Below are 22,584 nucleotides of genomic sequence, written 5' to 3'. Positions count from 1 at the left end.
TGTATTTGAAGCACAAAAAAGAATACATCAGTGAACTGTTCAGGTACTTACTGATCTAACACTAAAGTTATTCAATGTAGAAAACTTAACAAAGGCATTTCATAAGTTCCTCTTACAAGCATGCATTGGTATGTATGGTCTACTACATCATTCCCAGACCTGCTAAAGGAAGAATAATGCAGGCTTCTCCCCAAAATGGGGTGGGACCGTCAAAGGGCAATGCAGTATTTCAGAATATGAAAAAAGAAGCCATGGGTTCTTCCTGTTCTGCATGTAATTTCTTTTCAGACAAAAAGTTAGGCATGTTTTGAGTGAACTAAAAAGAAAACCTATATTTTTTGATTTGTGCAACTCAAAGTTTTCCTTTTTTAAAAAAAATTACTGTCATAAATAACGGATGAGAAAATGTGTGTTTACATCCATCTAACTTCTACGGATTACTAACATGCAAAGCATTTTTTTACTTTTTCCTTGGACGAGAAAGACATTCAAAGTATGTTAATTTTGCAAAGACTGCTCTCCCCTTTCTTACAGGAAACACCAGCAGCTCCAACTGTGTCAGTCCTTAGTGTGAAGTTGTGAAGAGCAGGACTTCTATTTCCTGACTGCATTTAAGTATTGTGATGTTAGAGGAGAATTAAAGGCACTCTGGAAAAAATTGTCTGATTTATTCTTTGTTAGTTCAAAATAAGTTAGCAGCCTGTTTTTAGAGAAATACATGACCTACATACCTCATTTAAAGGTAGTACTTCTTTTCTGTCACACAATGAACTCCAGTTTCACCATACTGTTTGAAAGAAACAATGCTTGAAAAAGCAACCCACTTTCATAAGATTACATATTAGTAGAGGCAGAAATGACCTCTTGTGTTTCTAGGTTGACCCTCTGTATTTTCCTCTGCTCTTTACCACAGCATTACTAGTAACACCTTAACTCTTCCATCCTTGGAGGTTTGTAGTAAATGGTATCTTAAGGACATTCATTAAAAATCCATTATGCCAGCCAATTACTCTTATCAGAAATATCAGTTCAAACTTTTCTTTCTTTAGCTTGCATCTTTCCTCTGAGACTCTACAACACAGTGAACATTTTTTTTCTTAAATAATTTTAGTCTAACTATACACATAGCCAATATAATTTACCTCCAGGACTGCTTTTTCTTGACTCACAGATCCGACTTTTTGTTTATCAGGAGATTTCTCTAGTTCATGAAAGAGATTTAATATTGTAATTGTTAAGCAAGCCCTGTGGCTTTATGTCAAGTTATTGCTAACTTCCTCCATTGTACCAACTATAATTTGAAAAATCTTTCTAACCTTTCATTAAACTCTTATAAAATAGAGGAAAATAATAAAATAGTTTGAAAGAAGAATGTGAGGCTTATTTAAATCGTTTCTATACTCTTCTTTCCTCCAGGTGTATATAATTTATTTCGTTACAGAAAATTCCGTTTGACAGTCTTTTAAAATTGCATTAATGATGTACTGTGTTTTCCTTCCGGAGAATAAAGAGAAGCAGTTCATCTTGAACTGTTTTTCCTAAGTCCAGTACTCTCTCCTTTAAAAAGAAAATATAAACCAGCAGAAAGAAGAGACAGAGAAAAATAAATATGATTCTGCCTTTTGATGATCTCTCTGGCTTGCAATTTTACCGCTGGGAAATTATACCTCCAGCACATGGTCTTATGAACCACTCCAAAACCTGTAAATTATTTACAAGCTTCATGCTCTCTAAGCTGTCTTTTTCTTCAGTATTTCTAAGAATACTGCAATAGGTGGATTCTTTGTTACTATCTAACCAACACTCTTTTTAGATGAGGCAACCCCCCAAAAAAGGAGAAATATCAAAATGTTGAAAAGAAAATGAAGGAGAAACAAAGCTCAGAGTTTTGTCTGATTAACAAACAATTTTGTATGATGGAAAAAGCTGTGATAGGAGCTTTGGCAGTTTTAAATATATTTTAATTACAGGCTTTTGCATGACAGGTTCTCCATCCCATGCTTTATCTGCTGTCAGTTTTCATTCTGCTTCATTTTAGATATGTGTTCATCCATTGACTTCATTATCATTACTGATAATGTTTTCTCTTTATGCATATACTTCTATTCTGACTGAAAATTTAAATTTTATAAATAAAATAAGTGTTTTGGGGCTAAACATCTAGTTTTATTCAGAAAAAAAATACATGTACGTGGTGTTTAATCAGTGCATGTTGTGTATTTAGCCTATATTGGCCTCCTGTGATAAGACATCAGTGGCTATGTAGTAAAATTACTCAGCAAAATTATCAGCAAACCATTAGTCAATGTTTTATCAGACATAAGCATCTTTTTAGTGTGGCTACAGAAAAGTATTATATCAGCAAAGTTTATACTTGAAACGTGCAGCATTTTTTCTAGGCTTATAGAAAATTTAACTGCAAGGGAACTCAAGTGATCTGGAAATTCATTTGCTAAAGTATTTATGCACTATATAAATTATCTGGAACAAGCCCAGCAATAGTCAGTTCACAAATTACTCCTAGCTTGATCCTCCTCTAAAATAAAATAAGTGTCAAAAGTAGCACGCATATGAAACTAAGGTACCAACTGTCCCTCTGAGAATGGAAAAGGTAAGGACTTCGGTGAAACATGTCTAACACGATCCCGCTGCTTTGGAAGGAGAAACACCGGATAAATCTCACACTGAAAGGGCCTCTTTGGAACCAACACAGAAGCTGACACACCGCCATCAGCATGATATCCACCCTGAAGGCTCTCGCCAGAACAGCGCTGCTCTGGCATTGTGGTGCAGTAGCTAAGCCAAGCAGGTATTTGTCGTACAGATACGACACTAGATCCAAAACCAACCAGCCAGACTTATAAATCTTACCAACTGCCTCTTTCAAAACCTAACTCTCGATCCCTGACCCTCGATAGTCTCTATATGTTTTGCCAATTCAGCTAACAGTGTTTCACTTCCCAGTGTTGCTGCCCAGGTAATGGCTCTGTAGCCCTGAGGCTGACTGCAGCTAGGAGGGTAAGCAGTTACAAAAGCAGAATGGAAAGGGTGGGACGATCAGAAACAAACAGAAAAAACTCTCTCAAACAAGCAGTGCCACGTTAAAAAAAAGGTTTGAGTTTGTTGAAGTGACAAATACGATTCTAAGTGCTGTTACAACTAAGCTGCTGGGTCATTAAAAATGCATCTCTCATGTTTAGATGGGATAATTGGCTGAGCAGGGGTGGCAATGTTATACTGCATGAAGTTAAAATTGCAAAATAAAAACAAAACCTGGAAGTAACATAAAAGCCAAAGAGCAGTAATTGCATGGCAATGCTCAAGGTTTCTGAGGCATTTAATTTTCTTTCCTACAGCTGCAAATCTGAAAGTTTGTTTCAAATGCCTCCTTTGAGTGCCTGCTGTTTAACTTAAGATCCCAGTTTGCCTCTGACACAGGGGCAGCCCAAGCTGTTTTTCCCAATTTGCCAATCCATCGGGCTCCTCTGGAGCTGTTCAGTTCTGCCAAAGGACAGATCTTGTTCCCAATCATTTCTGCGCTCATTTCCCTCCGCTACACCAGGACAGCTCTCCCCAGAGCCTCTTCCCAGTTCCTCTGGCTGCTGCCTTACTCCTGCCTGTCTCTTTTCTCTTTACCCTTGCACAGGGTGCCAAGCCCCATTTCACATAGTCTCTGTTTCCTAGTTCTTGGAAGAACAGGTCTATCAACCCCCCTCTGAATCCCCACATCCCAAAATCTTTTCCAGATCCTAATCTTTTCTTCCTTTTCAGAAGCTCCTTCACAGATAATGTTTAGGCTGTGTCTATCACAAAATATTACCCTGTGTGTCAGACATAGAAGTCCAAGATCAAACCAAGAAAGCATCAGATAGATGCAAATTCCCAGTCAGACAGATCCAAAATCCCAGCTCACTTTTAGAGAACTGGCATATTCTCTGAAAAGCATGAAAGGATAGCTTTCCTAATACTCTTCTGCATTCTCACTTTGTGTCGAATCTTGCCTTGCACTGTTTCTGTAGCATAAGGCAGAGAAAGGAAGCAGAGAGAGAACCCTTTCTTGGTAGTGGGTAATGCCCTGATGTGGACTTGCACATGCAAAATGTTAGTTAGGAGAAGTTTATACACTGATTAGTGTATAATAAACTTCTCACACCATGAAAAAGAAGGTGTTGGTGCTGCCTGTATTTATATGACTGCTCCATGCATCTGTCTGTGAACTGTGCAGCTGGCCATGTAGACAGATAACTATGTGATGTATACATGTGCTCTACGTGTGTGTGCCTACTGAGAATACATCTTTAGCCTCTCTGCTGGATGGAGGACTTCCAACAGACTTTTCTCTCTCATGCTGTTGAATCTGGCCTGGTGTTTTCCCCTAAGAAATATAATCATTTAATTTATTATGAAATCCTATTTAATTTATTTTAATACATTAATGTAAATTAATACATTAATTTATTGTTGTTTATATTTATTATTATTGTATTGATTTTACTTGAGAATACTTTTAGCATTAAAGATGTATTTATCAAATAGAATGGGGCTAAGCTCAACTTTTGACCTGCCTTAGAGCTGCACACTGAGAATAAATTTGTAATTTGTTGTAAGTTAAGCAAACAAACAAATACATCGGTAATTTTGTAACTAATTTCTCTGTAATAAATATAAATATACTTGTCTTTGATACATTCATCAGGAATAGATTTCATTGCCTATTTATTCTGAAGTGAGTGCTGGTGTGATTAACTTTATGTCCAGAAAGTACTCTTAGAATACAGGGTTCACTTTTGATACTGGTTTTTTTCAGTAAAACAGCAGAACACGTATCAGAACTGATCTCCATGAAATGGGGCTGGGTGGCATTGCTAGAGTTCAGATCACATTATTGGCCAATGTAGAGGAAACACCAAGAGCAGGGACAAAAACGTGCAGTAGCTAATACAAGTGAAATTATTTTAGTGGGACTTCAAAGTAGATGATACAAACAAAATGAGGTTTCTAGGGGAAAGAAGGTTTTGATGTCGTTAAAGGAAAAACAAGTTCAGTCTGAAAAACATCTCAAAAGACATGCTTAAATGAGATAGCATTCACTAGCCTGTGAAGTAGCCTCAAAAACTAATCCAGAGAAACCTTCTCTTTTGAAATATTTGAAACGTGGCTGAACAAAGCACTAGAAATCAAGACTGGGAAAACTAACTTGGGAATAGTGAGATAGTTCAAAAAATCTTTTTCCTCATTAGTACAGATTAAAAAAATCAAATACAAACATATTAATGCTCCTTTTCTTTTTTCTTTTCCTTTGCCCTAAATACTTCTAGAAGACGAAATAACAGAAGATGTGGGGAGAGGACAGCAGCTCTTTTCCTGCCATAGTTAGGTTCCCCCCAGAGGGCAATGAATTCAGAGACTGAACAATAAGCGAAGCATTGTCCATTAGGTGTTGGTAAAATTTCAAGGGATTGTTTCTCCTTTTAATTAAAATTTTTTGAAAAAATCATGTCTTTGTAATCTGTTACAGAAAGTCATTTCTCTGAGCAGCTTCTTTGAACTGGCAGCTTATGGATCGCTGTATTGTCAGTATTTGGGTTTCTGCTTTTTAACACCTCTTCTTGAAGCGAGATGAAAGACAGAAACATTTAATTTCCTTTGTATAGATTTATCATTCAACACCTCAACACATAAAATGGGAGCTTTGAGGAAGCTTTTAGGAAATCAGTGCATGTATGAGATAATCGCAAAGACTACAGAAGAGATACCTACTTTGGCTCTTTTCATCAGGCAATGGTATTATTGCCCCGCTGCTGTGTTCCTCTTTGAGCTTTGCTGTTGGCCTACTATAAAAACCAGTTTATCAAAGGACTGGGAGGATGATTGGCAGGACAGTGTCTCACACTACTCACAAAGAATGACAAATTGGGTTTATTCTATCTTTACACCTACCATTTTGGGGTCTGGTCAGGCCTATGATATAATGGAACAAGTCCAGAACTTACCTGCCTTTCTTCTGAAAAGCTGTTGAAGGAACTGTTGTTAATTACTGAGAAATGAGCAGACATGGGAAGATGAGCAGAGGCTGGCTGCAGTGGAAGAGATGGGTAAAAGCTTTGAACATATGTGCGTTGGATGCCTGGTCATCAGTAATGATAACCAAACAGGCTCAAAGGAAAATTGCTTGTGTGTATGTGATCTGTGCAGATGAAACCATAAATGTGAGGCTTCATAACATCACAGATTAAAGACATAAACCACACTTGGTATATATAAGAAAGTGTCATTTCTTTCCTTCTGCTAGACACAGGAGGCCCCTCCAGTGTTATAACCTTTTGTATTGGTTTAGCAGCCAGGTTATCAGCTACTGTAGCCAAAAAAAAAAAAGACTGGCCACCTTTTTCATGCCACTTACCCATTAACAGAGTATCAGTTAATTTTCTGAGAGAAGATAATTCCTTAAAAAACTCCCAAACAAGAATTTTGTACTTACATCAATTTTCCTATTCCCTTAAGTAATTGAAATCTTTTGCTAACTTTCCTAACATTTTGAAGTTATATTCTATATTTTAATTAATGAATTATTAGTACTGTACTGATAAACAAAGAACTTTAAAGCTAATGTGGATCTGGGTATATCAGAGAAATCAGAAATGGAGTAATTCAGGGATTTTTTTTCCCTCTTTGAGCATAATTCATGCTTCATAATTATGCTATGTCTATTTAATGTAGAACACATACGAAGTATAGGACAAAGTGTACTTAAAACACAGTTATAGTTGAAAGAATTTAATATGATTTTTGTTCTAAAAAAGATTCCTCGTGTAAAATGAAGATTAATTAGTTCATTAATGAAGACTTTCCTAGTTTGTAGGAGAGCTGAGAGTCCCAGTACATTAATATGTGTAAGACACATGAATATACTCTGAGACTAGGAATTTTAAAAGCTCAAAATAAAAGGTGGTGTGGGTTGTTTTTTTTCTTTTTTAATTTTTATTTATTACATTGCTTGAAATTTCTCTTATGAAAAATTTAATTTTAAGCCCAGTATTAATATGCTTTTCATCTTTGGGATATTGTCCCTACTATGTACAACAATGTAAGAGTTATATATATGAATGGGTATGTTTATAATGACCTATTTCCAGCTTGATGGATTTTCACTCATTTTCTCTAATGAATAACCTGTGTTGAATCCAATTACATTGAAAAACGCTGGTGTTTTTAATTTCAGTTATCACTTCTACTTTTCATGTTATCAGGAAAGGGGCAGCTGTTAATTTAACCTCCTGTCTGTTGGAATGAATTAGTTCTTGGGTTTTTCTTTTTAAATTTGGTTTCTCATCGTAGTTTTCTCAGGAGTGGGCTATAAGAAAAAGCTTTTACAGCACCTTGGTCTACATTTTTAAAAATAACTTCTGTGCAATAATATACAAAGATGCTGTAAACAAAGAGTGATGAATGATGAAGTATGTTGACCAAAGGTATATCTCAGATCAAACTTACATGATGACTCAAGAAGGTCAACATTTTTTCCTAAAACAGCTTGCTTTTTTAAAAGATTATTGCAAAATTAGGCCTTATAGATCAGAACATAAAACAACATGCTGTAGTCTTGTATACTTGAATATACTTGTGAGCCTTAGACAGCTAGTAATGGAGGTAAAGAAATATTTTCTCTATTCTTTGTAGAAGCTGTATGGGATGAAAGACATACAGAGTAATATAAAAGTAAGGCATTTTTTCTGAAATCGTTAAGGGTGGTTATCTTAGTCTTTTGTCTCTGCTCTAAAGCCTTCCTATGAATTTGCCTATTTATAGTTACAGATGTAAAACATAAACAGTTTTTGAAGGAGGACCTAGAACGCGAAGGCATCCCCAATTGGAGTGTACTAATTACGGGGTCTAAAGAGACACCCTTACTGTTGGTATTTCCCCCCTGATCTAAAGTACAGTAGAATTACTTCAGCTAAAAGCTCACAGGGGCAACACCTCGGGTTGTTGCATTACCATTTCTGTCACATAGGCTGTAGACCCATTTCATGGCTTAGTGGCAACTGTCTACAGTTTTAGGAACATCATGGAACACGGTGGATTTGATAGCATCAGTCTCCATTGACATCCCTTGTTGAAATACATGTGAAAACTCCTTTCAAGCCTTGTCTCATCAGGTAAAACACAAACTTTACTGCTTCTGTTTAGCCACCTGTAATAGAGTTATGATAATGCTTCCCAATGGCACAGCAAAGTTGTACAAGATTTTGAGCTCCCACTGGAAGACACTCTAATGAACAAAAGCCTCTTCCCACCCCCTGCTTGCTATGACAGTTCAGAGGAAAACAAGCAGAAATAAAGACACTTGCTCACATCCAGCATGTGTGGCTTCACACAGTAAATAACAATCAACACTTCAGCTGCCTCCACGATACATCAGGCAAGGTGCCAGCAACGCTTTTAATCAGCAAGCTCTGTTCTTTGTTTAGCAGTCCCCGCTAACTAGTGTAATTTTTAGTTTCCTATTATTAGCGCTGGCAGTAAAAAACCCCAGTAAACATGACTAAAGATTTGAATTTAAAAGCTCACCCCAAAGCCTGGCACACCGAACTTTATGGGTGAGTCCCTGGCATCTGAAAGGTGCTTACTGTTTCTGCCCTTACTTGTCACTACAGGAAAGCATTTTAAAATCCTGGCTTCACTAATAGGTAGGCGCTATAATTAAATTAAATGTAGCAGAACCCATGCTTCAGAAGCTGAGTGGTGCAGCTTGCTGTAAACACTTTGGCAGAGACAAAGTACTCAGTCTCTCGGGAGAAACTGTATTTAGATGAGCACTGCTTCTGTGACTTCCCTTTCACAAGTTCCCATGTGAGTGCTTTTAATCAAGTCCCTTCAAAATGACTGAAATCCTAGGCGAGAGGAGGAAGAATAGCTCCTTGCTGGCAAGTGCTTGTCACTCAGGTGCACTCCCTTAGACCAACACAAGTGATTCACTTGAGCAGAACGAAGGACACCACCAGTCTGTAACAGCAATATCCCAGTATAGGTCAATGCCCTACTTTGAAACTATGGAGGCTTTTATTTTGGTTTTCACACACAAGGGAGTTAGAAATTCAAAGCTCATTTGGTGCTTTTGTTTTCCCTAGAAGCTCCTTGTACCCTTAAAGAGTGGAAGATTTGCTGAGGAGGAAACTGTACTAACAACCATCTGCTAAAGATCAGCAGACTTGCACCAGCATGATCACTAATATTTTATAGCCATATATGAAAATAAGAAAGCCTGAATTTAGCATAAGGTATTTATGAAGCAACCTCAGTGTGTCACAGGTGAAAAAAAAAGAACTATATTCTGTCTGAAATGCTGATGGGTTATTTTGTGTTTGTCAGTCAACTGGATGTTGATACTAAGTACCGACACCACATCAAATTTTCATTTTAATTAGGAAGTAAGAACACTGTGAGTTTTGCATTCCTGGGACACATGTCTGCATGAAAGACACTCAGCCTGAAAGCGTGTCCTGAATTATGTTATTTCAGTGTTTTTCAGAGTGGTGGTTCTTTGTTTCTTTCAAAGACCTGCAGCGGTAAAGGTAGACTGATCAATATTTGGTTAGTGCTAACTACAATGAAAAGCACTGAGGACTTTCAGCTCCTACAGAATCCTGTCATCTTACAGAAATGGCAAAGAGCATAAAAGTCAATGAGAAGCAGGTTAGAAACTGGAAATCAAACTCTGTACTCATTTTTTATATTTTATATAGTAATGCATTTATCCTTTAATGAAAGTTTTTGCTTTCTCCACTACTGACAACACTTTCGCTCAGGAGAGGAGCCCCAGCATTGCAAACATAAGAACAAAAATGCTTACTGGCATAAATATTTAAAAACTGAGCCTGACGTTAGCATAAATAGGACCTGATTCACCAAGTACAGCTGTGAAAATCAGAAGCAACTGAGTCAATGATGTGTATGATGCTGCTGTAAGTGAGACAGAGATGCAGTCCGTGGGAAGAAATGCTTCTTCCCTGGTCACACAGTGAGGGCAACGTGCCTCATCCTGGAGGCTCCCTGGCATTCAGTGTCTGTCACAGGGTCCCCTGCCTGTGTACCAAAACCTCACTGTCACATCTGCGCTCGTCTGCCCTGCCAGCACACCACACTGACATCTCCTTTATTCCGCTGCCCAAAGGGCTCCCCAGAGCATGGAGGAGACACTTGCCCACTAGTGCTTTACTGTTTACGGTGATCATGGAAGGGCCAGAGTGGGCTTCATGGTAATACTGTGGGCCATAAATATAAAAGCCTTTGAAAAGGAGGAGTGCACAGTTCCATAAGACAGGGGAGGATGTGCCTGTGCTGCTTAAAAATGAGATATTGTTTCTATAATTCAGTAAAAGACATGAGAAAACCATCAGAACGGAATGTGAAGTTTAGTCAGGAATATGAAGTGATAACTTTTTTTTTAGCACAGCAAAAAATCTAAACAAACCACATAAATCTCCTTTAGACTGTTCTGAAGCTTTTCTTGCTTCATACGTGGATACTCAATGCATTGTGTTTGGCAGCATACCTAAAATTTGTAGCGTAAGTCAGATCATTAGAACTGAATACTGAGATAAACCTAAACACGTAGTGACTGATATTTGCTGGCATATTTTTGTGAAAACATGAACTGCATAGAGAAACAATAAAGAAGCTGAACACGTTTCCCCAGTTAAAACAAATAACAAGAAGGGGAAAAGATACCTAGAGAATCAGATATATTGAAAAAGAGTTATCTATCATACAGGATAGGCCCAAGAAAGATTTCATTTCTCATGGCTGTATCAGTCCTTATGGAGATTCATTGAGGCTGAAATTGCTGGGCATAAAGACTTCTTGCAAAACCTGTTAAATTTATGGCACACAAAATTTGTCTTTGTTTTGTAAGTGCAGTGTCTGAGAACAGAATAAGAAAATAAGGCTGTTATAACCAGGACTTCTTTACAGGGGATGGTACTACATCTCTTACTCCGTGAAGCAGATGCTGTATGACTTGATTTATTTATTTTCATCACTACTGTAAGTGCAGTGGATTTTTTGGAAAACAGATTCAGTGTGGTTATTTGATCAAGTCTAAGGGATGATATGAGACTCAAATCTGGAGAATTATACTACTTAGAGATAAGAAACAAAGAATAATTGATCCCTTTTGTCCATGTGCATAAGCTTCTAGCCTGTTCACGGACTGTTCAGCGTTGAGACAGTTACATTAATAAAAAAGGGATGGACTTCAACCTTACGATCCTAATTAGGTCTTCATTGGGAAATGAAGCAGAAAACTTCAGAGTGCCCTGACATTTCCCTAAAGATGCTGCTCCCAGGAGCTCTAAATGCAGAAGGCAATGGCCAAATGGAGAAAGGCACCTTGTTTGCAGAGCAAAACCTGAAACCTCCAGTTTCAGGTCCTCTGTTGAACAACCGAGAGCTCTGAAGAGGCCTGGCATGCTCCCAATTGAATGGCAGGAATACCTTGATTGGGATGCATGCTCTTTCATGGCTTACTAATGTAGGAGGAAAGAAAAAAATATTCTAAAGAAAACAGAAAAAGGATCAGATTTTCCCAACACAGGGCAACAGGGACAGGTACTTGCTTAGCTACAGGTAAAAAAAACAATACTTAAAATAAATTTTGGTATTGCCTTACAGGAATGTCTTCCTCTGCGACTGTACTGGAAGATTTTAGAGCTAACTACCACTAAATTACACTTGCCTGACAGACTGAAGGAATGTGCAGTTCTTTTCATCAAAGACAGTTAATGTGATGGGAGACAAATCGGCTGCACAAAACTGCAGTTGCCCCATTTCTATCAAGAGCTCTGGAGTCCTTGAGAAGCCATTCTTCTAGTGAAAAACACATGAAGAGGGTCAAAAAATCTTCATGATGTTTGTACATGTTCCATTAAAATCAATGAAGTTTTGCAACTGACTTTAAGAAAGGCAGGATTTTTAGCCTAGAAGAGTAATGATATGAATTCAGGAGCTAAATGTTACAAGTATCCAGAATTGGTAATCCTTCCTTTACTCTCTGGTTTCAAGTTCCATCTAATTTTGCATCTGCTTTCATATTGAAGTTCTCTGTTGTTTTACATTGTGTGCCACTCTCATCTTGCTCTGGAGAAAGGTAACAAACATTGCCTGCTTTAAAACCTTGTTAATAGTAACAAATTGCCTGTTGTACTGTGCTTTTTACTGGGGACTCATTATTTAGGACATGGAGAAACACTAACAAAAAGCTTATGCCCTAAAAACTTAGGAAAGAAGTGAAAAGAGGATGTGAGATAACTGGGTTTTCAGCAAGACAATATGGCAATTAGTTATTGAACCTGGATTTCCTGCCTATTGATCCAAATTTGGTAGCCTGTGCACCAGATCCAGTGCTGGCATTCCAAATCACCAGCACAGTCATGTGTCCGTGGCCCTGATACCTATAATCGCTGGTAGATACCGTTCCAGAGATAAATACTGCTATCTATCCAGCTACTGGGGATTTACTTGTAAAAATTGTTCTTGACGCTTCTTTTTGCGAAGCCTCAGTGAAGCTCTCAGAGATGCATAAATAAAGCAAGTAAATAATTATTAGAAATACCATGCAGAGTGCTTCCTAGATCAGTGCTTTTTCAGGCATGAGGTTACTGTTATTTCCACTTGACAGATATGGAGCATGGTCATGGAGGGGTAAGCAGCCTTACCCCCATATACTGCCCACAGAACACACATTTCCCTCTTAACGCCAAGGAATTCAGTCTTCATTTTTCTTTCCTGTAAGGATGAACTTTGCTATCTCCAGCTCCTGGGAAAATTCAGTTTCCCACAGCCACCAGCCCCCCTACTGCTGCTCCCCACTTTGTTCCCAGGGTGTGTTGAGGAGGCTTTGATCAAGGGCTGAGAAGAAATCTCTCAGATACCCAGGGACACTCTAAAAAGTTTTGGCTGTCAAACCAGAGACATTAAATTAAGCAGTTGTCAATGTCCAGCCCATGCAGGCGGCAAAGCAGTGGTATAATGCTATCTTGCAACCCAGAAGGCTTTTTAGTGTGATAGTTAAGGCTCTTAAAGGTGTGTGGCAGTAAATAAGCCAGCCAGAGAGCCAAAAGGCTACAGTCTTTAGACTGCTAGTCTCATGCTGTGTTATTGAATCATGCTGTCTTCTGAGTTACTGGCTCCCATTTCTTCTCTTATACTCACCGTATCTAAGGTCTTTTAAGTGTATGTCACAATGGAATTGATTGGGTTGAATAAATTCCCTCACTTGAAAGTTAAGAAGAATGATTCATATACTTAGAGTGAGAAGCAACTTCACAAATGTCCAGATGACCTAAAAAATATGGGCTTTGTTAGATTTTAGACTTTCACTCCAAGGTAAATGCAAGTTGGCCCAAGACTTGTAATAAACTTCCATGACACTGGAAGACTTGACCTTGATGCCATGTCACTTGTGATTTCTGTTTTATTTGAAAGACTTACCAGTGTTTCTTTTTAGCACAGATGTAGATCTACAGATATTCTAATCAGAAATTAATTCTGTTGAAACCAAGACAGGTCTTTTGATGGTTTCACTGCTTTCTGACAAAACCTACATATTGCTGATTTTGTTTAAATTGATCAGGAATCTAAACAGGAAAATATTATAAAGATCCAAAATGACTTGGAAATTCCTGGGATCCAGAACAGATCCCTGAACACAGCACAAATAAGATTTTGTCTGTAAAGTGTTGAAGTAATCAGGACCCAAATGGTCAAACTGTATTATCTGGAAATATCACCAGAACATGTATTTATTCCCTCTCTTCTCATTTTGCAGGCTTAGGATACTCACCGGAAAATACACGTGTCCACTTTCTGTCCCTGAATTGCAGTGTAACAGGGAGACAATTCGGTACAGGATATAACATGAAATTATAATGTTTTACATAAAAACTCTTGAAAAGAAAACTGGTAGCAAGAAATCCAAGCAGAGGGATGTTTTGAACACTGTTTTCTCAACTGATGAATTGGCTCACTAAACCATTTCATGCTAAGCTGTGTGTTATGGTGTGCAGCGTTTATAGCACTTGCAGTTAGTATCCATCTCACCTCATGAAGAAAAGGGAACAGGTGGGAGAAAGGAGAATAAGAGGTGTCTTCTCACTACATTTTTAAATGAGAACATCATCAGTGCTACATTGCACCAAATTTTACTTCTCTAATGTTAGTTATTAGCCAGAAACCAAAATCCAAGAATTTCACATAAGTAAGTAGATATACCTTAGATGGATAAACTCACATGACACGAAGAGTATGTTCCTATTTCATACTAGTTAGATTGAAAATATAGTTCATTAGATAAAACAAGCACTTTGTCCACACCTATTTTTTTCTGTAAAAGACTACCAGAAAAATAAAACAAAAGGGAAGGATTTTTTTCAGAAAAGAAAAATGAGAATAGTTGTATTTTATCACACAAAACTTGAATGCTCTAGAGAATCAATCAATAAGCTTTATAACTTCTAAAACAAGCTTTCATTAAACTTTCTGTGAGACTCACAAATGCAACATATAGTAAAACAATGCTTCCATCGGACCAAAATTTAAATGGAAAAAACTTTGAATAGACTGGCGTATTTTGAGTTATGCACAAAAGTATTCTTACATAGATGGGTAGTACGATGGGGGAACCTATCTTTGACCTGTAACATTACCAGAGTTACTTTCTTACTGTCATTGTTTGCCTTATTTGCTAATAGTAATAGGGAAGAAAGGTATCTTAGAAATGTTGTTTTCCCGATAAATGTCACAAGTATGGAGCTGCCTATTTAAAGCTACAGTATGTACCCAGCATGTGTGTATGACTTCAGTTTACACTGTCTGATATACAGCTGGGTAAGATAAAAAAAATCCTTTCACTTTCCCAGGAAAGTCTAGTAGTTTCCCAACACAGAGTTCTACAAATTTTTTGATGAGCCTAATCAACCAAAATTAAAAGATCATTAACATTTACATTTAGCACAGGAGCATCTTTCGTGCAGCAAAAGCATTATCTGAGTAATTTTTAAATGAAAATGTGCCATAGCTCAGGGACATTTTTAAAACTGTGAGAGGGCTATCAATGGACAAAAGAGAAAGAAAGACCACATGTTGAGTGCATGCTTGATAGTCTGTGCAATTTGTTGTGAAGTACCACTTGTAATAGGCCTGCCACAGAGCCATTGGTTTGAAAGGTTAATGACTGCAGCAATCATAATTTCATTTTGCAAGGAATGGGATGACAGGAAGCCAAATACAAAATGGAGAGGTCCCACTGTGATGGCAGCTGAGCAACAATCCATCAACAAGAGTGCAGGAACATTGTAAAACCTGAGTGCTAGGGACAGCCTTTTCAGCCTGGGAAGGGCTCAGGACTTCTGTTATGCTCATTTTTCAAGGATGGTATAGAGGCTTTAAAATGGCTAAATCACCACATATAGGTATAAGTTCTCCCTTGGTGCTTTTCCTTACAATAGCTGTTAGGTCATCTGAAGGTTATTATCCCACCTCCTTATGTTTTCTTTACTGTACCTCATCTTCTGTTTTAAATGTTGATCTAGACTACTCCCAAAACAGTCATTGTCATCATAGGTACTTCAATGGTCTTTGAGTGTTTCCTGCAGTTAATACTCCACTTCTGGTTTCCTAGAGCATCAGCTATACCACAGTCTGATACAAGACTTTCTAAAGCTTTCAGCTGTGCATGTATACACAGAGATGCTATATAAGACCCTGTGCTCCTTCTGCCTTCATTACTTTTTGCTAGATTTGGTGTGTAATTTGCCTACACTAGAAAAACAGATTAAAATATCTTTAAAAGTTTACATTTCCATTTTTGTGTATGTAAAACCCACAAAATCAATCGAACCTTGTAATCACCAACAGTACAGAAATATAGTAATATTTGTTGCTTTCTCATCTGAAGTCCATGAGAAGTATACGTAAGTAATTTGAAATCATAAATAATAAATAACTGGATGTAAGATGTGAGAAGTTCTGGTCACCCCTATCTTGGAACAGACAGCCTATAACTAGACAGTGTTCAGGGAAATCATCAGGCTGGAGTGAGATTGTAAAATTTTTAGTTCGGAAAAGAAGAGACTAAGTAGAATATGTGTTAAAGGTGTGTAAAACAGTGAATATCCTGGAGAAGTAATGGTAATGTTCATTCATTTTCTCATAGCAGAAATACTATAGATACCTTATTAAAATGAAAGGCAGCAGGTTTGACATAGAAATTATTTTTCACAGAAGGCATAACTAAAGGTATGGAGCTAATTTCCCACAGGGTGCTGTAGATGTCAAAATATCCTGATAGGTTCAAAAAATAATTATCATAGTTTATGGAAGAAAATTTCGATAAAGTATGTAAAATAAAAACATGCAGTTAAAACTTTCAGCAGAGGAAGTATTTCAATAGCAGAGTACCAGGTGACAGCACAGTATATGTTAGGGGAATTATCATTCTAAATTTTCTTTATTCTTATACCCTTTCCCATATGTGGCCACCCTTGAGAACAGGATACTGAGGTAAAGAGACTGAGTACTGCTTTTCTTCTGGTTCATTAATTTGTTTTTCTTTATCATATCTGGGACCTATTTCTTCCTGTCATATTTGCAGAGACAGAGGAAAAACGTCCATACTAGAAAGGCTGTTGATAATACACAGAAAAAAAATCCAGTTTTTTTATTCATTACTTTCTGACAGACCTAAACCATTAAGTATTATAATACAGATGTACTCAAATTCTTCAGCAAGAAATGTCAGCTTTGAACTTATACCTACTATCCCCGTAGTAGGTATGGAGTCTTGTTGATTCTAAAGCCTCAAGTTTTGTGTTCATTAGGGTTATCAATATTTGCACTATCACAGATACTTCATCTTCTGGTATTATTACAGTTTAACTATTGAAAATCTAATTTTTTTGGGGTCTGTATAAGGATAGAGTTGTTGTCTATTCCTTCTGTAAAGGGATACGCAATCCTTGGATTTATAGATGGGGAAATGCTGCCTGAAACCAGCATTCACTCCTAGACTAGCATGAAGTAACTAGTTTAACTGATATGGTTGAACTAGCTTAACTACTGCATGTTGATTCCAAATATCAAGGGATCAAATAGAAATATTTATTCTATAGTTCATTGGTGACACAAATACAGAGCAGCAAAAATTCATATATATAGGGCATTATTCTGCTGAATTAACCAGAGTACATGTAAAAACGATGCCAGCTGGCTCTAGCTACATTGCCTTTAGGACTTCGGTCTGCACTACAGTTCTTTTGAACCCCTGACAGTGCACACTGCAATGCTGATGCTGCTGTGCTGTAGGATGCTTTAAATTTAGTCTAGCAGGACCACAAAGTCAGCCAAATTACAGTAACTTAAATTTATGCCTTAATTTATCTTGCTTTATACAATTAAATTGTTGAAGAGATAGTAAGACAGGCAAACATTCAGTGAAAAGCATAAAGCACAAACATAGGATCTGCACAAGTTTTGATGGTGTTATATAAAAGATGTGTACCTGTGTGTTTCATTAAATATTTTCAGTAGAGTTCCCTTCCTAGTAGAATGATTAAATAGAATATTGCAGACTCACAGAATGGCTGAGGTTGGAAGGGACCTCTGGAGGTCATCTTGTTCCACACCCCTGCTCAAGCAGGGCCGGGTTGCTCAGGACCATGTCGAGACAGCTTTTGGATATCTCCAAGGAGGGAGACCCCACAAGCTCAATGGGCAACCTGTGCCAGTGCTCGGTCAACCCTCACAGTGAAACAGTATTTCCTGATGTTCAGAACGAACCGCCTGTGTCTTAGTTTGCACCCATTGCCTCTGGTCCTGTCACTGGGCACCACTGAAAAGAGCCTGGATCTGTCTTCTTTACATGCTTCATTTAGATATTTATATATGTTGGTAAGATCCCCCTGAGCCTTCTTTTCCCCAGGCTGATCACTTCCAGCTCTCAGCCTTTCCTCACAGGAGAGATGCTACAGTCCCTTAGTCACCTTTGTGACCCTTTTCTGGGCCTTCTCCAGTATGTCCATGTCTCTCTTCTACTGAGGAGCCCAGAACTGGACACAGCACTCCTGGTGTGGCTTCACCAGTGCTGAGTACAAAAGAATCACCTCCTTCACCTGCTGGCGACACCTTGCCTAATGCAGCTCAGGGTGCTGTTTGCTGCTTTTGCTGCAAGGGCACATTGCTGGCTTGTGCTCAACAAAGGGAAGCTGCTTTCCAGCTGGGTGGCCCCGAGCATATATTGTTGCATGAAGCACACAGGGATAGAGATACTGGCAGGATAGCATTAAGCTGGATCAGAAAAAGTGGGGCAAGAAGAAGGTGGCCCATGGCAGGCGGAAGGGGGTGATCAAGCATTGTCAGGTGGAGACCATCTAAGTGCAGACCTTGGGAGGCACTGTAATAGCATCCTGTTTCAGAAACCACCAAAGCCACGCAGACTGTATTTGATAAAAGCTAGGTATGTGGCAGGAAAGATGAACTGATCAGCAAAGCCAAGCTGCTCATACTCTGAGCTGAGGCAGACCTGTCCTACCAGTTCTCTGAAGTGATTAGGGAGCTAGCACCCAATTTTGCAGTAGAAAGTGATAAATGTGAGAAACAAAACAAACCCCATCTCAGCTGAAAGTTTTGAAATCCTTCATTTCTGAAGTCTAATGCTTGGGCTAAAGACTACTGCTTTAAACTGATTTATAACAATCACTAGCCCTGGGCATGCTTTACAGCATTTTTGAAAGTAATTGATAATTTTGCAATTACATTAAACAGAAAACCCCTGAAGTTCATGCTCATTAACTCTAAAAAGTCAAAGATATTTATATATATGCGTGTCTTGAATTATCATGTAGTGATAAGGAAATGAAACACCTGAATAAAGAGGTATTATCATGTATTACCATCAACATTCTTTTGGTGTAAGTAGAACTTCCATCTCTAGAACACAAAAGCATACGAAGAGCTGGAATTACTCCTTTCAAAAGATAGTAAAATGGTAATCACTTAAAATACTTCCTTATAACCTGTTCTTTTTCTCCATACCTCATTTTATGCAGAGAATTATGAGTGTCCTTTATTTCTGAGACTCTAAAAATAATTATTCTTAGAGAAACAGACAGAGGGCTTATTTTATCCACTATACTTTGTACCTTTTTGCCTTAGACAATTAGGGACATTAGTTCATGATTTACAATGCCTAGGAAATACTATCATTAGCAGGGGAATGTTCTCTGGTACCACGAGGAAATGAAAAGCTTTTAAGAGCAATCATTGTTAATCACTACCATGCCAACGTTATATACCTTCTGGAACTGAGGATGAAATATAGACAGGACACATTAAGTGACTCTATACTTTTCCTGTATTGTAAGCTTTTGATAAAAATGCAGTTTTAAGACATCCTTTTGCATAGCTTGCTTTCATTAAAAAATACATGTTAACTAAGAATTCTGCAAGATTTACGTTTCTTGTACAAATCGTTGACAATATTGTCCCTGATTCCATAGTTGAGCTTCATTGTGCTTTTAGCATTATTATAAATTGTTATACAATTTCACCTGAGCACTAAATGCCAATGGCAAGAAGGTGGCCCTTTTGTAAGCGTGAGAGAACAAATAAATCAAAAGGTGATAAATACAATTAAATTGACCTTTACCCTCAGCTCAGCAGGTGACTTAGCACCTGCGTAGTTGCAGTACTCACAACTGAGTACAGAGATTAACATTACACACTAACAATTTGCAAGCAATTGCTATTATTCATTTTTTTTAATATAATGTATTTTCTATCCAATGTTAATTGCATGTAATATCCTACAGAACTGGTAATCATGTGAAATATAGTAGAATAAAAAAGAGGAAATGGCTCATTTTTAAAGAAAACAGCTTTTTAAAAATATACTATAAATAAAATCAAGGGCATCTCTTACTTTTGGTGTAGAGACAGAATTTAGTACTACTTACTAAATATTTTTGTGTCTTATTTCTATGCTGAGCTAACCAAGGATGCCTCACATTTAGCACCAAGCCCAGCACCACAGGACAGCAAGTACACACTGGAAAAGGAAGCAGAATGCACCTATGTACTGGGGTCCTCAGTGCCAATAGAGCACATATACCAGCAAAAAATCACAACTTTTTTTGACAAAAAAAAAAGTAAAAAAAAATTACTTCTAAAGCATCTAACAAGTTTATAGATTTGTATAGAAAGTACTGAAAAAGTAATCTACTGCAGCTCACCTAACAAAAAATTCCTCTAGTGCAATTTAAGCCGATTACTCCTTGTGACAGCTACTGTGAACATAAAAATCAAAACCTTTCCTCTTACTAACCAAATTCTTCACAACTTACATTCTCTGCCATTATTGCATCTTTAGACAAACAACTTCAACACAATTTTCAGCCTGTCCTTGAACAAAGTCCTAGTATACTAAGTTACAAATGTTCTCTTCTGTATACTTTCTAATTTGTCAGCATCTTTTGGTCATTAAATAGCCCAGTTGTTGAAGGTGATTGTTTCCTCATCTGACCAGACATGCAGTATTTAGCTACTGAGTCACATGGGCTTCACTGCCAGTCATTCTTACACAGCTGAGATTGCAGAGTCCTTTCCTGTGAATGGATGGTAAAATAAAAAAGGAAGTGCTTACATTCTTGAAACCTCTATATAAGATCTGAAGTTCCTTCTTTGTGAATTTACTCTGTGCTTCCAGCAGTTCAAGAGCTTCAGGTCTATGTCGTACTGTGGCCATTTCCATTTCATCTTCTACAGTGTCTGCAGAATACAAGAGACAGAGAAGGAAAGCTCAACACAAAATACAGGATTTAGAAATACCTAACCCTTACAGAAAAAAAGAAAGTTAAATGACATTCTCTTAAAGAACTTCATTTGCAGCTTTAAAGACAAATTACATGTTCATTTTGAACTTTTAGGGAACGGGTATCTATCTGCTTCTGTGGCTGCACAGAACAGTGAACAGCAATGATGATCCAGTGGTCTGGATATTATCATGTAAGTACAAATAGCAATAAACTGGAAAGCCAACATTCTGCAAGAGCATGCATGACACAATATGACTTTTCTGTTTCTATGACCCTCTGACTAAATAAAACAATTTTACAAAACTTTAGTGACTCCAGTATACTGGAAATTTTCCCTTGGTTAGTTAATGGATGTGAATTCACTGTATCAGACTGGGATTTTCAGTGTTCTTTTATTGTGAAGTTGTGCTCTGGAAAGCGTGTGAGATGGATGTTGCATGTTCAACAGCAGACCTTACTTTGAGTGTGGTATAACAAACCCTTCAGGGTAAACATGATTATTCATGGTGAGCAGCCTAAGTGGGGAACATGATTTCAGTGACATCACCATTAGGTGAATAAGAATGTGGATATACACATTCAAGGCTTAGAATCGAGCTGAATGCAGCCCTAAAACAATGAGAATCAATGCCCTTTTTATTTTATTTTTTCAGGTAGAATTTTAAATGTGAAAGTTCCATAAAATAGCTAAAGAAACTTACTATATGTATTTTTTTTATACAGGGTGCCAGCCATATAGCTGATCAAAATATGAATGCGTTTATCCATTTTTAAGTGCTCCCAGCATTAAACATAGCCTTTGTAATACACCAGACTAATTTAATCAAATCACTACCTTATTCTGATTTAACAGTTATACCAACTACAGAAATGTAATGTGAGAGAATACACCTAATTGTCACTTCTACAATGCTGAAGATAAATATTTTCATTCATCAGTGTGGGACTTTGCATTCTTAAAGTTTTATTCCATTCATTTTCATAAGAGCACAATATTAGGATATTCCATTAAATCTGTATTATGCCTACATCTTCACGTATTTTTGTTCTGCTACAATGCAGTAATAATAACTTTCAGCTGCTTTGGAGAAATCTGGCATCAGAGGATATAGTTCAGCTAAACAAAGAGTGAACAACCTTTAAATAGATACAGTCATGATAGATAAACTATTTGGATAAATCTTCACAAAACTGTAGGGCCTTATCTTTTCTCCTGTCAAAGAGATGTTGCTGTTAGCACTCATCTCAGGAAGACGATTTCACTATCACCCAGATGATCTCAGTGACACCCACAGTCTTATCTAAGAATGTCCACTGTGTACTGGCTTATGGACAAACTATGTTTCTCTTTCATTTTTCCTTATATATTATCTCAGGGGTCCTCAAACTACGGCCCACGGGCCAGATATGGCCCCCCAGGGTCCTCAATCTGGCCCCTGGTATTTACAGACACCCCCCCCACACACCGGGGGTTGGGGGGGAAACCAAGCAGCCGCAGATGACTGCCTGCCACTGCATCCGCGCGCCGGCCCCCTGGTTAAAAAGTTTGAGGACCCCTGTATTATCTCATATGACTCGTACACCACTACCACCTTTGTGGAAACTTCCAATCTAAATGCTCTTGACAAAACCCTCAAGTGATACAACTTTACATTGACTTTACCATGTTTGAAAACACTTTTAAAGGGCCACTATCTGAACTCACAAGATTATAAAC

At 37.7% G+C, this 22,584-nt stretch overlaps 1 protein-coding gene across 12 annotated transcripts in view; it reads right to left on the bottom strand.

Moving 5' to 3' along the window:
• Positions 1 to 22,584, bottom strand: part of KCNIP4 (potassium voltage-gated channel interacting protein 4) — a 433,458-nt gene that overhangs the window by 18,450 nt on the left and 392,424 nt on the right. For all 12 annotated transcript variants that reach the window (XM_080371597.1, XM_080371592.1, XM_080371595.1 and 9 more), the window contains one exon: positions 20,696 to 20,820. In XM_080371597.1, the coding sequence (XP_080227723.1) occupies positions 20,696 to 20,820 (125 nt within the window). The remainder of the gene's footprint in view (positions 1 to 20,695; positions 20,821 to 22,584) is intronic.

This window comes from Falco punctatus, assembly GCF_963210335.1.
Source record: "Falco punctatus genome assembly, chromosome: 1".
Taxonomy (NCBI): Eukaryota; Metazoa; Chordata; class Aves; order Falconiformes; family Falconidae; genus Falco; species Falco punctatus.
The sequence above is the reverse complement of the archived record's forward strand: the minus strand, read 5'-3'. Positions and strand labels throughout refer to the sequence as shown.